Consider the following 16,523-nt stretch of genomic DNA (forward strand, 5'->3'; position numbering starts at 1 on the left):
ACGAGAGAAGCCAAAGTCCGCTGCAAAAAAAAGCTAAATTGTTTTTTAAATTGCTGTTGAAAAGTGTTTCTATTGTTTTAAGTTGACTTTTGAATATAGCTGTTGAATTCAATGAACTACATCCATTTTGTTTTAAGTGCGCCAAATTAGGAACACATCGCGCCAAGTAAGGAACATTGCAAAAACCATGCGCCATGTTAGGAACATAATAATGCCACACAAAGAGTTTCTGAAACTTGAAGAAATAACAATTTAAGAGTTTCTCACTTATTTTTCTTATATTCTATGATAGTTAGGCTAGCACTGTGCAAAAAATGGTATGATTTGACCGAACATTTTTTTTTGTTATTCAACTTTTTATGCAGAATTTCCTTAACTGCGCCAAATATGGTACATCTACGGTAATTAATGTAAATTATATGTAAAAATGATTTGCTGTCGGCTTAAGGTAATACTAATAAATTGCATTTTTCGCTGATTTCAAAAATGGTAAAATTGAAAAGTGTAAAACCCAAGAAACTGAATGAAAACAGTCTTTCGTCTGAGATTTATTTATTCTCGGATGGGTAAATCAGCTGGTAAGTTTTAATGGTTTGTGTTGTTATCAATGTATATTCTACAAGGAAAAATCGTTTAAATTAAGAAAATAATTTATTCAACTTTTTTCTCGTATAATTTCTCAACAAATATCATATTTAAAAAAAACTAAAGCAAGTGTTCAAAAGATCAAAATAAACACGCTATTTGTTTGTTCTAAACGCTAACAAATTACTTTCATCTGTTTTGTCTCGTGTTGCTTTGTAGGCCTCCCGTTCTTGGTCGGGATATTTCGTGGGAAGATTCGGAGAGTGAAGGTTAGCTTTAGCCGGGTAGCGAATACCTGCAATTTCTACTTCATAGTCTCCACTGAGGACGTACTCGTTGGTGACTGGAAGCGCTCGGCCACTTCGATGAAGATTTTTTACAAAACCAAGGCATATCTGTAATAGTTTGAAAAACATAAATCACAAAATTACATATTATTCCATGTTTTAAACAGTTTATTGGTGGAACACACTTGTTTTTTGAATGTGAATCCATATGCAGTCGTTGTGGTTTGTCCGGAATAAACACCGTTACGATAAATCGGCTCTCCACCCCAGCTCCAAAGATCAACGTCTGGATCGTGATCGTTGATTAATAATTGGATGTACATTCGTTCAACACCCTTTTCTCGCTGCTGAAGCAACGCTTCTTTACCTATGAAGTCAACAGCTTTCTATTTAAAGAAAGGTGAATAGCACGAAGCATAAAAAATAATTTAATTTAAGTGAGTCAAATAGATCGGAGTATATACTTACGTCAAACTTCACACGCCACATTCGACCACATTCCAACGGGGTAGTAAATGTATCTAGATCCTGACCCCAAAATGCGAAAAACTTTTCCACTCGTAACGTTCTCATGGCGTAATATCCGCAGTGTCGGATGCCATACTTCTGGCCTGCTTCCATTATTTTCGTATATACATGAAGTGCAAATTCATTCGGTATGTACAGAACATACCCAAGTTCACCCGTGTGCGTTAGGTTTAAAGCACGAATTCCATTCGCGAGACCAACATCCAATTCCTACATTCCAGAAATAAGAGATATTGCAACATTATATGGAACACGATAAAACCAAATCGATATACTAACTTTACACGTGAAGAAGGGAAAATTTTTCGGCGAAAGATCGGTGTCTGTCAATTCGGAAAGCATAATGCGAGTGAAAGGGCCCATTATGCAGATTGCTGTATACATGGACGTAACATCCGATACGCTAACTCGGCCTCCTGGTGGTAGATGTCTTTCAATCCACGCCTTGCATCGTGCCTGTTGTACCGTTGGTGCGATCATCATATAACTATGGTGAAGTTTAACAATAAAGATTAATTTTCCAATTGGCTATACGAAAACATTCAATTGTTTCAACAACACTAAATTAATCATTCAAGCATTAAGGAATTTAGCATTGTATTGAATATTTCTAAATCGAAAAGATGGTCAAAATAATAAAAGAATGCACACTAGCCAAGCATATAGCCAACCTAAGTAATCGGTACTTTGAAATACTTGAAATTTTATCCTATTGTTTGTAATTATTTTATGTGAGTATTCCTTTTGCGTTACATCGGGGGCTTAATATAAATAAAGTAAAAGCTGGTTTTACTATTTTGAATTATCCAACAGGTTATCAATCCGGATGTTGATAGTTTTAATCTAATTGTAGCAAACACTTTATACTTACTGATTCTCTGATAAACGTGCTAAGGAGCAATCATTCTCGTACCCTCCATGGCGGTTGTGCATACCCGTATGAATTATGGATCCAACTGGTTGATCAACGTCGTTAGAGCAAAGGTACTGTAACAAATCGATCACCTCGCCACCCTTTGACCATAAATCAATTTTTGTAAACGTGCTGTAGTCGCTCATCCCTATTCGCTCACGACAGTTTTCATACTCGCTTTGCACATGCTCGAACCAATGAGGCTTCCCAAACCCGTGTGTCGTAGCAATGCGAAACTTTGGGCTTCCCTTTTCATCCTGCGAATGCTTCCTGTCGAACCAGGCTGGGCGTTCGTACCCCATGACTTGACTGAACACGGCACCTGCCTCCTTAAGGGCAGGGAAAATAGGCGACATGCGTAAGTTTCTTCCAGTTCGAAACTCATGAAAGGGATAGCTCAGATCATAATGCATCCCAGGTACTTCCCGAACACGATCACGAAGAAACTTTCGATTGTTGTGCAACCCTAAGAATCGAGAAATATCTAGCTCATGCAAATCGACGGTCGAGTAGCCTGCCAATATGTAAAAAATTATAAACGAATATAAATAGTTTAATCTATTAAAACATTAATTGACCTAATATCACAAAGCTTAAGACTTACCCTGCGTTATAATATCTGCTATGGCACGACCTACGCCTCCTGCGGCAGACATGCCGACAGTTTTCATACCTGCTGCAACCAAATAGTTTTGGATCTATGTAATGTAATAATAAAAATAACATTTTTGAACGCATCTACACCTCATAAAACCATACTAACTAACCTCTGGTGCCTCTCCAAGGATCCATTTGCAGTCTGGTGAAAAAGCCTCCGGACAGTTGGACAGTCTATCTAGTGGAACATCTTTCAGTTGTGGACATCGCATTAATAGTTCTTCGAGTAATGGATGGAAATGGTCCCAATCAGGAATTAATTTTCGTTCTGATGTTGAAACCGGTATTTCACCATCTTCAAACGCAGGTTTAGCTTTCATCTCGAATCCGCCAGCCAGCAAGCACCCCTCGTTTTCGCGAAAATAAATGTGCCCATCCAGATCACGCACCACCGGAAACTGTGTACTGATTCCAGGTACCGGTTTGGTATGAAGATAATAATGTTCCGCGGCATGCAGGGGTACTTTTACATATGGTTCTGACATTTGCCCAACTTGCCGAGCCCAGAATCCAGCACAATTGACGAAATATACACATTCTACAGTGCCTTTGCTCGTTTCAACGGCCTTAACACGGCCATCTTTTTGAATAACTTTAACTACCGAACAACTTTCCGCTACTGTTACTCCTTTTTCCAGAGATTCTTGTACCAAACTGTGACAGAAAGCATTAGGATTGCCAACTCCGTCATTTGGAATCCATAAACCTCCGACTATATCGCTGATTTCTATCAATGGGCAAAGTTCTTTGCATTTTTCTGGCGAAACTATTTCACACTGAACATTCCACGCCCTATTAAAATAAAGAGATAGGTGAATCGTGTCTTGTTAATTATCTTGCTACATGGTATACATGGCTCATTCTTACACGCTTTGGGATTTCATCCGACGAAACATAGTCATACGATCGCGAGTTCGTGCCAGATTTAAAGACCCAGTTTGCTTCCAGCCTGTCGGAAGACCTTTCGCATCCAGATCCCGAATCAACTCAAGCGATGTTTGCGCAAGCAACACTTGCGAATGGCTTTGTTTAAGTTCTCCCAGAAGTCCGCTAAAATGCCATGGATTGCCTTCCCCGATGCGCCCTCGTTCTATTAACACTGTATGTTGTCCCCATCCACGTTGGGCAAGCTGATATGCAACTGCTGCTCCCATAATACCACCGCCACAAATGACGACACGGGCATCTTTAGGCGGTGTGTTACTAAAATCCGAAGGCAGACCATCATCCCAGCGTTCTGCTGTGGCAATCGTAGAGTAGCAACAGTGCACCGAGGATGTTTGTTGGCTCTTCAGGAGTTCTGTTTTCACGTAATTTGTACCACAGACATGTCTGAAACGGTGCAAAAATCGGGGATAGTTTAGACGTGTAAATTTTACTATTATGTTTCGATGCATATTTATTAGTGTTGGCAGAATCGGGACTCGGAAGATTCGAAGATTCGATCCCTAGAGGGATTCTAAAGATTCGAATCCCATTTGACGGATTCGAATCCCAATTGACGGATTCTAAAGATTCGAATCCCTTTTGACGGATTCTAAAGATTTGATTCGATTGGGACTCGAATCAGATTTGATTTGTTTGGGATTCGAATCTGTTTTGATTTGTTTGGGATTCGAATCTGATTTGATTTGTTTAGGACTCGAATCTGTTTTGATTTGTTTGGGATTCGAATCTGATTTGATTTGTTTAGGACTCGAATCTATTTTGATTTGTTTGGGACTCGAATCTTATTTGATTTGTTTGGGACTCGAATCAAATTTGATTTGTTTGGGACTTGATTCGATAAATTGTACTGAGTTTTTCGCGCGCTGTATCTTAGGACTCGAGCACGTGTGTGTCGCAGAATAACGTGAATAAAAAAAAGAGGAAAAATTGTTTGAACATTTTTGTTTTAAAAAATTAATTCAAAACTAGCAAATATGTTTATCTTTTAACCACATGCATTATTAACTCCTTTTCTTCAGGGAGTGTTGCTCCCATCATCTATACTGGACTATTTTCTTTAGTTGCTACTATCTAATAAAAACAAAAATTCTCAAAATTCTCCCTACCGTACACAGAGGTCGCGACAAGTCGGGGTGTCCGAATTAAATATTAATTAATTAATAACATGTCAGCAATAAACATGTATTTCGTTTTTAACGTTGTTTTTCAATATAAAAAGTCTGTTTTTAATTTCTATTTATTTTTGATATATTTATCGTTTTACTTTTTTTTATTTTGGTAAACAGTGATGTTTCCTTGGAGGCCATGGCTATAATTTTTGATAGCCAGATCGTTCTATGAAACATGGTACCGGATTCCAATCTATGGAAAATGGCTTGGCCTGCAGGGAAGTACGACCTAAATAAGGGTGGGAGGCAGCATTGTAATCTGTCTGATGTTGCATGTTTTCCTCTTATATATTAAATATGGAACGATTCAAGTGTTTCTCTTTCTTCTTCATTTTGTCCTCCTGCACCGTTTATCATATTTTGGCTTCTGCATAACGAAGGTTGTTTGCGATCTAAATTATTTCAAAATTTCTATAAAGTCAAACCAAGGAAAGCAATCGATTTTCCAGTTATCATATTAAGCATTACGTTGGACACGTGGGACCAGCAGCGTTCTTTCCCGTATGCCGGCATCGGTCCGCTCGAACCGACAGAGCCCGTTAGGTAGGCCGTCGTTTCTACGATTCGCCGGCAGAACGGAAACCAGTGCAACTTGCGCATGATGAAAAATTCACTGTACTTTATTATTGAGCATCTACATAGAGCAGAGTGTTAAAAACGCATCATTTTCATCGTAACAGGTCAACAGTTTCAGGGAAGAATTAATTGGTTTAAGCCTGGGGTCTCCAAACTACGGCCCGCGGGCCGTATGCGGCCGGGATTGTCCAACTGGCAGAATTTGAATACTCGGTAGCAAACGATGTACGCTTCAAAACCTTCATGGAAAAAGCTGTTTAAATTCCGTTCAAAGCGCTTTCGCTCCGTTTCCGGAGCATTAGAATTCATCCGAATATGAAGCAGCGTTCTATGTAAAAACGAATTCGTTGCTTCCAGTTCAAGAACGGGTAGTATAAATATAAGTGAAAAATTGAAGACCAATTTTAGTTTCGAAGTCGATTCCACCTGAAGCGGTTGTGTTGATACATTTCGTCAAGTGTTTCAAATTAAGTAAAATCTCGTATTTGAAAATTGAAATGGTGTATCGTCAGCATACATTGGTGTATCGATTAGTGTCATAAAGTTCACGGACAAGCTGTTTGTACTCCACTCAACTAGTTCGCAGGGTTGAGATTAAATCGGAATATGTACTTCTTGGTGATTGAAAAAAGCATAATATACATATAAGCGAAAAATTTAAGTTAAAAACGACTTATTCTCTGCTTCAAGTGATGTGTTGAAATGTTTGAAATTGAGTATAGCACAAGTTCTCATTGGAAAATTGAAACGGTCCATCGTTGAAATACATTTACGTATCGATCAAAGTGGCATAGATTTTTAAGATCGAACCTATTATATCGTGCTGCATCGATAGAATACCTTTTCGTGTCGAACAGTTTTTAAGGTACTTCGAGCGTTATATATGTGAAATAATAAAAAAGATAAAATATATGTGATTTGGACGTTACAGCCAATAGTGGATCAGTATCGTTTGGTGAGATCGAACTTATTTCATCGTAGTGCATCGAAACAAGACATTGCCGTATCGTTTGTAGCAGCAACTTGATACTGTTCAATAATACATTTAGAGTGAGTATTACCTTTTTTATTTGTTTATATATTTTATTTCGGTACTTTGATTATAACTCATTTTGATGCGGAACGTATATTTCTTTCTGAATTATAGAGTGTTCTACAATTATAAAAATGCCTCGAACTAATTCGGAGATTTGGAACCATTTCACGGCCGACGAAAAACATGCATTATGTAAATATTGTAAAAAAAAAATAGCGAACTCGGTACTTTCAAACATGTGGCGACACATTAAAAACTGTCACTTCGAATGCCTTCCAAAAAAAACAAATCATACTAGTAATAATCAACAGTTAGAACCTACTACAGAAATAGTTGAGGGTCAATCTTCTTCAAGAAATATTACTCAACCTCGAATTAACCAATTTTTTTCAACAAATGCACCAATTTCAGTAAGCGCAAAGCAAGAAATAGACAAAATAGTTTTAACAATGATATGTCGTGAATATTTACCATTTTCTCTCGTAGAAGCCAAAACATTTAAACAATTATTAAAAAAACTAAATCCTAACTATTGTCTACCAAGCCGTAAAACCGTCTCAAATAGTCTTCTACCTACACTTTATAACGAAACTGTAACTGAAGTAAAAAATAAGTTGGCTTCTGCTAAGGCAATTGCGTTAACTTCAGACGGATGGGTTAATATTAATATGACCTCATTTTACGCCGTAACTGCTCATTTCATTAATGACAACTTTGAATTGTCATCATATTTGTTGCAATGTGAAGAATTTAAATTACAACATACGGCAGAAAACATAGCCGAGTGGCTTAAAACAGTTTTAGATAAATTTGAAATAGGAAACAAAATTAAGGGTCTAACAACCGATAACGCTGCAAATATGAAACCAGTTGCAACTAAATTAAACATTCCACATTTTGCTTGTTTTGCTCACACACTAAATCTTGTTGTTCAGGGAGCCATACAAAATAGCATTAAACCAACAGTTGAAGAAGTTAAACAAATAGTGATGCATTTCAAAAAAAGTTCTGCTGCTACAGGAAAATTATTAGAAGTACAAAAAAGCTATAACATGGAGATACTCAAGTTGAAACAAGACGTGTCAACACGTTGGAATTCAACATTTGACATGCTCAATAGGTTTTCTAAAAATAAAGTGGCTTTGATGGTATGCATAGATGCTTTAAAAATTAAAAATAAGCTACAAAATGAAAATTGGACTACAATCGAACAATCTGTTTCAATCCTTAGCCATTTTAATGAAGCAACAGTTACAGTTTCTGCAGAAAAATCAGTATCTCTATCTAAAGCCGGCCTTCTTGTAAAAATTTTAAAAGATAAAATGTCTTCAATGAATAATCAAGATTTTACAGAAGAATGTAAACTGCTGGTTAGTGGCCTTAAGAAAGGAATAGACGAAAGATTTCAAGCGACTCGTAGCAACGAAATTTACAAGGAAGCGATGCTACTAGATCCTCGCATAAAAAATATTCCGTTTAAAAACGATGAAATTGGTTATAGAATGCTCAAACAAACGGTTATAAGTAAAATGGCATACATATATCAACAGGAAAGCAATAATTCAATTACTGACATAGTACCTTGTCCAGAGCAACCACCTCCTTCAACATCAATATTTGCCGATTTTGTAAAAGAAGTTAATGAATCACGAGACATAGTAAATCCAAAGGCAGCAGCAATAAATGAGTTTGATCAGTATATCAAGGCAACTCCGTTAAACTTTAATGAAAATCCTTTAGAGTGGTGGAAGAAGGAGCATATGAGGTATCCCAAAATATATACATTGGCTCAAAACAGATTAACTATTCCCGCAACCTCTGTTCCTTGCGAACGAATTTTCTCGAAGGCGGGCCAAATTTACACAGAACGAAGAAACAGGCTCGAGCCAAAAAAGTTAAATGAAATTTTATTTCTACAACATAATTTAAGTCTAGAGGAGGATTCTTGATTTGGCCCACATTATACGTGAACTTATGTAAATCGTTTGAATAATGAAATTATGATAATAAATTAAAAATACAACTGTTTCACACAAAGAGACCAATTTGAAGTATTTGATTTGTTAATTACATATAACGCAAAACCCAGGAAAGAAAAAATATCACTGTGTGACTAATCATAAGTAGTTTAAGCACGGTCGTGAGCCAAAATATACCTTATCCTCTTCAGACAATCGAGCAACCGAAAGACTTGGTTGCTCGATTGCCGGAAGGGTCTTTGCAGAAATAAAAAACGAACTTTTGACAACTAACAGTGCAAAAAACCGTTGATTCACAGCAATATAAAAAAAACCGTTGATTGACTGCAATATAATCACTCTGACAGTGTGGGAATGAAAGTACAGTATTTGTATTCTCGTCTTCTAGAGGTACTAATTATTCATCACAAACATCGGAAGGTTGGATGTGAATACAGACAATATGAAAATGCTTGCAAATAAACTTACAACTCACTTTTCCAGTTGAAGAACATACAGTTGCGAGTATTGCTGCATTATTCGGATAACCCTCACAACCGTCTGTTTTTTACAGAAAAGTGGTATTTTGCCAAGGTGAATAAATATAGATCTAATTTATATACCTTGGAATTTTGCTCGGACTGATGACATGTGACGGATTGGGATTCGGATTCGGAGATTCGAATCCCTGTAGGGATTCGATTCGAAAGATTCGAATCCCTACAGGGATTCAAATTTCTCATCACTAATATTTATTAAAGACTGACAGCTGTTCAGAACCAGAATTAGATTTCTGAAGCAAAGGTTTAGCAGTTTTGTTGTTTACCATATGCAAAACAGAACTGTCATAATGACAAATTCCAAATATGAAAATTTAGGCTGTGGTTAAACTACCGCTAGACATTTCTAAATGGTTTCGCTAACCGCGTGACTACATTAGGCGTACCATACCAAAAAACTGCCCGGTTGACAAAAATTCAAATTTTTTGCAGCTGTCATGTAGTACCAGCAAGTTTTTCCATGGCAGATTGCTGGGACTCTTGCTGGAACTACATAGTTCCAGCAACAATGTCAATTTCTGTCAACCGGGTACATAACTTCCCGGTTGACAGAAATTGACATTGTTGCTGGTACTATGTAGTTCCAGCAAGAGTCCCAGCAATCTGCCATGGAAAAACTTGCTGGTACTACATGACAGCTGCAAAAAATTTGAATTTTTGTCAACCGGGTTCTTTCAAAACGAAATAGTTGTTGGATTAAGAACTATGACCAACAGAACGGGTAGAAAAATTTTAAGCAAATACATCGTATCAATTATTTTAAAAGAAAAAAAACGATGAAAAGAGAACGAGTGTTTTTGTTTGTTAACGCCTGGTTGGAACGACTAAGGAGGAGGAGGGGGGGCGGTGGGAGGGGGAGGGGGTATCGGAAAAGGATTAGGCTTTTGACATAACTCTTCTCAAATATGACCCCCCTCCCAAAGCGACATACAGTCACCTTCTATATTTATACACCTTGGGTCCCGGTCTGAATCATTCCCGGTTGACAGAAATTGACATTGTTGCTCGTACTATGTAGTTCCAGCAAGAGTCCCAGCAATCTGCCATGGAAAAACTTGCTGGTACTACATGACAGCTGCAAAAAATTTGAATTTTTGTCAACCGGGTTGTCCTCACTCCATGGGCAACATGTAACTCAGGGTCCACACTACAGCACGACGTCCCGTTTCAAAAGTAGCCCAGTTTCGACAGAACAACCGTGCAAGCCAAGCGCGACTGAGTTAGGGGAGTATGTGGAAATATGTATCACATTGGGGCGCAAACTCGGGGAAATTTTTTGTTGAATTTTGACGTAGTAATGCATGTTGTTTGTTTAGCTACGTATTTTATACATCCTTAGTGAGTTTGGCGCTTCTACATTTGAAATTCACTGAGAAAATAAACTAAAACAAACATCTACGATATTTTGCCCCATCGTAGAAGGTATATATTTCTCCGTCATCTCCTGCTTGTTGAAGAGCAGTTTGTTTACGTTTCGGCACCCGAAAAAACTTTGGTAAAAATATCAATTAAAACGGAGTTTGATAACTGAATTACATTTGTGAAGCCTAAAAATAAGTAGTACAACGAAAAATCCGATGTTTCGTGGAGAATATTGCTCGTTTTGTTCGCGTTTGTGATTCGGTTTGTCTATGTTTTGTCTAGTTGTCGGTTTGTTTTCGTTTCGAATTGACATTTGACAAGAGCTAGCGCGACGTCGCGTTTTTCGCTCTTTCCACACTAGCGATTTGTGCGACATTTTTTTTGTATGGAGTTCGGCCGCCTGTTAGGCGACGTCGCGTTTCGTGACGGGACGTGGCGCTGTAGTGTGGACCCCGAGTATGGAGTTCAGCTCCTGTCAGGCGACGTCGCGCTGTAGTGTGGACCCCGAGTATGGAGTACGGCCGCCTTTCAGGCGACGTCGCGTTTCGTGACGGAACGTCGCGCTATAGTGTGGACCCCGAGTCAGCCGGGGAATCCAATGGAGTCCTTGGGACTCAAACAAATCAAATCGTATTCGATTCCCCACAGAAGTCAAATGGGATTCGAATCTTTGGAATTTAGGGATCGAGTCTTCGAATCTTCCGAATCCCAATTCCGCCAACACTAGTCAATACTGTTGTTTTGAGTCAAAACAACCACATTCGTCGCAGAGTAGTGAAACAAAGTTTCGGGGAAATAAAATCATTGTCGAACAAGCGTCGCTTGCAGCATGTAAAAAATCGCGTGGTGTAGTGTACCAAACAAAACTTTTCTTGCTAAAAAGATAATCTTAGCTTGAATCGGTTAAGTTCAGCGTTCAATATAAACTTATTTGTAAGTATAGTTTGCGAATCGGCACAATTTGAACGATCTCACACGGGACTATTGATAATGAACACATTCACATTTTTTTGTTTGATATAATTTTAGGAAAAAGAAAAGCCTGACTTGAGTCAGGATTGCCTGATTTTTGTGCTGTTTTTCGCGCCCGGCTATTAAAAAAAGCGTGTGCAGTATTTTTCCTTCAAATCTAACACCACTCGAGTAGGGAAATTTGCTTCTCCCGTAAAAAATGGCAAGCACATCAAACCTCTCAGCCGACTCTTCAGAAGAGCAAGAATCCTTGTCGAACGATTCTCATGCTTATGGCAAGCGCAAAAACACTAGCGATTCGGATTCTGATAACATGGATGAGAAAAAAATTCGAACTGTTCCTGCGGCAGTAGGGACATCCTTATCTTTCGGACAATTTTCCGAAAAATCGGTACGCATGATGCAGCAGATGGGATACAAGGCCGGTACTGGTCTAGGAAAATCAGGTCAAGGCCGAGTTGATCTGATCGAAACCTCCTCCCAAAAAGGCAGAAGCGGTTTAGGTATGTCGTTTACATGGTGCGATAATTGTTAAAGCCAATTATTTATCTAACTCACTATCCTTTTAATTTGCTGTTCATAGGTATGAAGCTTAATGAGTTGAATTCTGCTGCAGATCAGTGGGATGCTCTAACTGAGGAGTTAGAAATTCCCGAAAAAGTACAGTGGCTCCATAACAGCAATCCTCAAGTGAATGAACCTGGTATCACCAGGGAACAGCTGGATGCTTGGATAAAGGTGGGACCTCGGAAGATGATCATCGAAGATGAAGATAAGTACTGTTCCAGAGAAATATTGCTACAGATATTGGATAGCAAATCAGTGTTTAATAATCTCGGAGCTGACGATATGCGAAAGGCACGTTCTAAATCGAATCCTTTCGAGCTTATAAAAAGCAATATTTTCATTAATCGTGCGGCGGTGAAAATGGCCAACATGGATGCATTGTTTGATTTCATGTTCACCAAGCCAGTTGACATGAAAGGTAGCCCGCTAGTTAGAGATAACGATTTGTTCTATTTTGCCGACGTGTGCGCCGGGCCGGGAGGCTTTTCTGAGTATGTGTTATGGAGGAACAAGTGGCGTGCCAAAGGCTTCGGGTTTACGTTGAAAGGCGCGAATGACTTCCGTTTGGATGATTTTTCAGCTGGTGCACCAGAAACATTTGATACCTACTACGGCCCGAAAGACAATGGCAACATATTTGATCCGGCGAATATAGAGGGCTTCACTGACTATGTGATGACACAGACTGAAACAGGAGTCCATGTCATGATGGCAGACGGTGGCTTTTCCGTCGAAGGTCAAGAAAATCTGCAAGAAATACTTTCTAAGCAGCTCTACTTATGCCAGGTCATTGTAGCGCTAGCGATTGTGCGCACCGATGGGCATTTCGTTATGAAATTCTTCGACATTTTTACCCCCTTCAGTGTTGGACTGCTTTACTTGGTGTACAAATGTTTCAAGCAAATTTCCATCTGCAAACCAAACAGCAGTCGTCCGGCCAATTCCGAACGCTATCTGGTCTGTAAATGGAAGAAACCTAATACAGATCTGATACAGAGACACTTGGAGGATGTGAATAGGCAGATGTTTAATAATAAGAACGAAAAGATAGACACGCTGGAACTGGTGTCGGAAGAGGTATTGCTAAGTGACAATGCATTTTTCGAGTATTTGCAACAAAGTAATAATGAAATCGGACGCAATCAGATCAACGCACTTCTGAAAATAGCAGCGTTCTGTAAAAACAGCGAACTTACGGAGACACGCCAGTTGGAGGTGAAACAAAATTGTTTGGCGCTCTGGAAACTGCCGGATGCAATAAGAAAGTTCTCCAACAAAGGTGACCCCGATCAGTATATTGTTAAATTCTACAACGAATGGAATGGAATGGTGAAAGAAGTATGTCAAACTGAGAAAAAAGTTAATTCGGAGTTACGAAGCTCCTTTCCGTCAGCCTATGATTGGTACTTCGTTCCTATCGGCAATGCTGAAAACAAGGGAAAAAACATTCGCACAATCTTATTGGGCAAAGGAGGAAAAGAAGTGTATCAGTTTGATGCAAAGCAGTGTTCCTGGATACCACTTAAAGACATAGCAATCGAACTTTCCCCCGAAACAATTATTTACGCCGAAATAGTACGTGAATTGCAGGGCGAAGGTAAATCTCAGATCGTGATCAACACCCTACACATCATCGATGGATTAGTGTTGGGTGGGGAAGATATACGGAAGCTGCCACTGTCACAGAGAATTGCCAAGTGCCAGCAATTTGCCAAAGCGCTGAACAAACCGATCAAGAGTGTCTCAAACGAGACCTCCAATTGCACTGTGGCTGTACAAGTACGAGCAAAAAAACTATATCAAGCTTTTGAGTTAGAATCATTTTTCAACTCGCTTGAGCTATACAAATTGAAAACCGGTCCACCTCGTTTGGGTTATCAGGTGCGTAACCTAGTTAATACCGATCGATTCTACATACCCTACGGTTTATTGTTTCTTAAAGAAGTAAAACCGGACTACATGAAAACGATGTCAAAAAAGAGAAGGATGTTTTACTACTTCCACATAAAGACAAAAGAATCGAAATATCCGGAGCAGTTTGAAAACCAGGAGTTAGAAACTTTGGCGACTTTCGAGGAAACGTTCTACTCTCGTCAACTGTGGAAGTGGGAAACGGTGCATCAAGTTGAGGCTAATTTCGTTGGGACAAAAGACTCGGACAGTGTGTATCGCGTCGATTTTAGTTCTTATTTCCAAGCATTTTATTCAGATTAGTAAAAGACAGTCGTAAGAGAAGCAGAGAGAATATAAATTAAATAATAAGCGTCCAACAGGCATGCCATGCAGCAGCAAAAAATAATTGTTGTAAACATTCACAATGATTTTAAATAAAATCAACCATACTCAATATTTACATCGGCCAAGATTAGTTTTTTATTTTAGATCAATGCTGAAATGTAACAGTTTTCGAGAAATTAAAAATTTAGTCAGATTAAGCTATCGCTCATAGCGAGTTTAGAAAAATAATAAATAAGAACGTGTGTACAATAAATCCCCAAGAATCGTTTACAATTTATTTAGTAATCGTTTACAATCATTTTAGGTTCTTTACTTATACTTTTTGAATTAACATCGTCAAATACAGTCGATATCCGACATACGCGGATAATGGGGACCAGAGAAATCCACGTATCTCGAATACTGCTTGACATATAGCTTATACTAGGAGTTAAGAGATCGAGTTCTTGTGTACATGTATCATAGAATATTCAAAATTTTACTTTGTCCGTTAATATTAATGGAATGCAAGCGTATTTAAACAACATACATTGCCATAAACGAAATAAAAAGCGTAAGTTATGCAAATGTGTAATTTACATATTTATTCGTGTGGTAGATTTCAGGAATTTACGACTGAATCTCGCTTGCCTACTGTTGAAACGCGGACGCGGTCTGTTGGAGTGACGCAAATTTTGACGGCCGCACAAGATCTGTGAAGTGAGAGGTCTGCTCATACCATGGTATAGCAAAACCTGTCAAACTACCGCATAATCAACAAACTGACCTTCTTTAAATGATGATACTGTACGGATGCAAAGCAGTATTTGTTACAATATTTAAAAATATCTAATTTTCCACCCGCTAGCTTTATTGAGAGCAATTATCACAGTACAAGTATCATCATTTAAAGCAGATCAGTATGTTGATTATGCGGTAGTTTGACAGGTTTTGCTATACCATGGTATGAGCAGACCTCTCACTTCACAGATCTTGTGCGGCCGTCAAAATTTGCGTCACTCCAACAGACCGCGTCCGCGTTTCAACAGTAGGCAAGCGAGATTCAGTCATCATGCGCCGCGTACCACCGTAGATACTCGCGTTTCCACCGTTATAGCGCGCCATTGCACAGAAGGCGGGCGCGCTTCCACCCTAAGTGGAAACGGGTGTATATACACACATATACAAGTATAATAGTCTTTCCTTTCCTGCTCCTCCAACAGTAACAGAAAAAACTGCCAACAGCGGGAATAGGAACTCCGAAAACCCGACCATTTTCTTATCCTGTCGCTGTTCTGGTCAGACCCAAGCAACAAAAACCACAAAATCAGCCCTAGTCTGAGAAGTCTGATAGACTGATACTCGCGTGTCCCTTAATATTCCTACCCTTAAATAGTGCATGAAGTTTTGGAATTCTGTTTCTTTCCACTACCCTAAACATCCCCCCCCCCCCTCCAAATTCTCCACCACAAGTATTTAAAGAAAATGACGTGTCGGCACTGCATGTGCAAAATTAGACCGCTTGCTGGATGCAAGTATTCCGCGAGCATCACTTCGCGTTCGATCGTCTTTTGAATTTAAGCCCCTGGAAAATGTGCAGGAGCTGGAACAGTTTAATGCTGCTCTAGGGAACCACGAGGAGTATGCGCGTCAGATGGAAACCTGGCTGCTCAGTGTAAATAGTGAAGTTGACTGTCACGTTCGGCTCAATGGTGCCGTAGAATCACTGTTTGAGAAAAACTGCCAAGCCCAGCTTAGCTGGACAGGAGCTTTAAATGGAAAGCTTTAAAAATGTTTTAATATTATTAGAAAAAGTAGCTAGTAACAATAGTTTAAGTGTACATAGATCATTTATCGCTACTCATTTTAAATCTAAACTTAAAAACGCGCCGGCCAGACTGCATCATAACGACATAACAAATCCTGTTGCTCGCCGTTTGAGGGAGTAAGTTCGGTGTAGATATGTTTATTTATATGAGCCCCGCTACACGACCCGCAAACTCAAAAACTTTTCGGCGAGAAGAGGCGAACAACCGAGAAGTTTACGTCAAAAACTTTTCAGCTCCGTGAGCTGAAAACTGCACCCGCGAAGTTTTTGGCAGCTAACCGAAAACTCAAATGCGTCAGAAGAAGAAGACGAAAAAGAAATAAATGTAAACATAACAAATCTCAAAAACAAAATAAACGA

General features: G+C 39.0%; 2 protein-coding genes across 2 annotated transcripts; one reads left to right on the forward strand and one right to left on the reverse strand.

Annotated features, from left to right (window-relative positions):
- Positions 1 to 637: 637 nt before the first annotated feature.
- On the reverse strand, positions 638 to 9,194 carry LOC131264469 (pyruvate dehydrogenase phosphatase regulatory subunit, mitochondrial). The gene is made up of 9 exons (XM_058266768.1): positions 9,175 to 9,194; positions 3,838 to 4,302; positions 3,081 to 3,762; positions 2,918 to 3,011; positions 2,272 to 2,827; positions 1,680 to 1,887; positions 1,341 to 1,610; positions 1,058 to 1,258; positions 638 to 980 (listed from the first exon to the last, which is right to left on the reverse strand). The coding sequence occupies exons 1-9, from the start codon at positions 9,192 to 9,194 to the stop codon at positions 741 to 743; spliced, it is 2,736 nt and encodes a 911-aa protein (XP_058122751.1). The 3' UTR covers positions 638 to 740.
- A 2,163-nt stretch (positions 9,195 to 11,357) lies between these two features.
- LOC131262518 (cap-specific mRNA (nucleoside-2'-O-)-methyltransferase 1) lies at positions 11,358 to 14,554 on the forward strand. The gene is made up of 3 exons (XM_058264542.1): positions 11,358 to 11,512; positions 11,609 to 12,054; positions 12,135 to 14,554. Exons 2-3 carry the CDS (start codon positions 11,751 to 11,753, stop codon positions 14,330 to 14,332), a joined length of 2,502 nt encoding a protein of 833 aa, XP_058120525.1. The 5' UTR covers positions 11,358 to 11,512; positions 11,609 to 11,750; the 3' UTR covers positions 14,333 to 14,554.
- The last annotated feature ends 1,969 nt before the right edge of the window (positions 14,555 to 16,523 follow it).

This window comes from Anopheles coustani, chromosome 2 (assembly GCF_943734705.1).
Source record: "Anopheles coustani chromosome 2, idAnoCousDA_361_x.2, whole genome shotgun sequence".
Taxonomy (NCBI): Eukaryota; Metazoa; Arthropoda; class Insecta; order Diptera; family Culicidae; genus Anopheles; species Anopheles coustani.

What these genes read in the sequence shown, in the direction of transcription:
- LOC131264469 (XM_058266768.1), bottom strand. Translation starts at nt 9,194, where the DNA reads ATGCAGCAATACTCGCAACT. An exon ending in TCCTTGGAGAGGCACCAGAG is followed by an intron (nt 3,012 to 3,080) that starts GTTAGTTAGTAT and finishes TACATTACATAG; the next exon opens with ATCCAAAACTATTTGGTTGC. An exon ending in GATTCACATTCAAAAAACAA is followed by an intron (nt 981 to 1,057) that starts GTGTGTTCCACC and finishes AAACTATTACAG; the next exon opens with ATATGCCTTGGTTTTGTAAA.
- LOC131262518 (XM_058264542.1), top strand. Translation starts at nt 11,751, where the DNA reads ATGGCAAGCACATCAAACCTCTCAGCCGACTCTTCAGAAGAGCAAGAA. An exon ending in AAAAGGCAGAAGCGGTTTAG is followed by an intron (nt 12,055 to 12,134) that starts GTATGTCGTTTA and finishes TGCTGTTCATAG; the next exon opens with GTATGAAGCTTAATGAGTTG.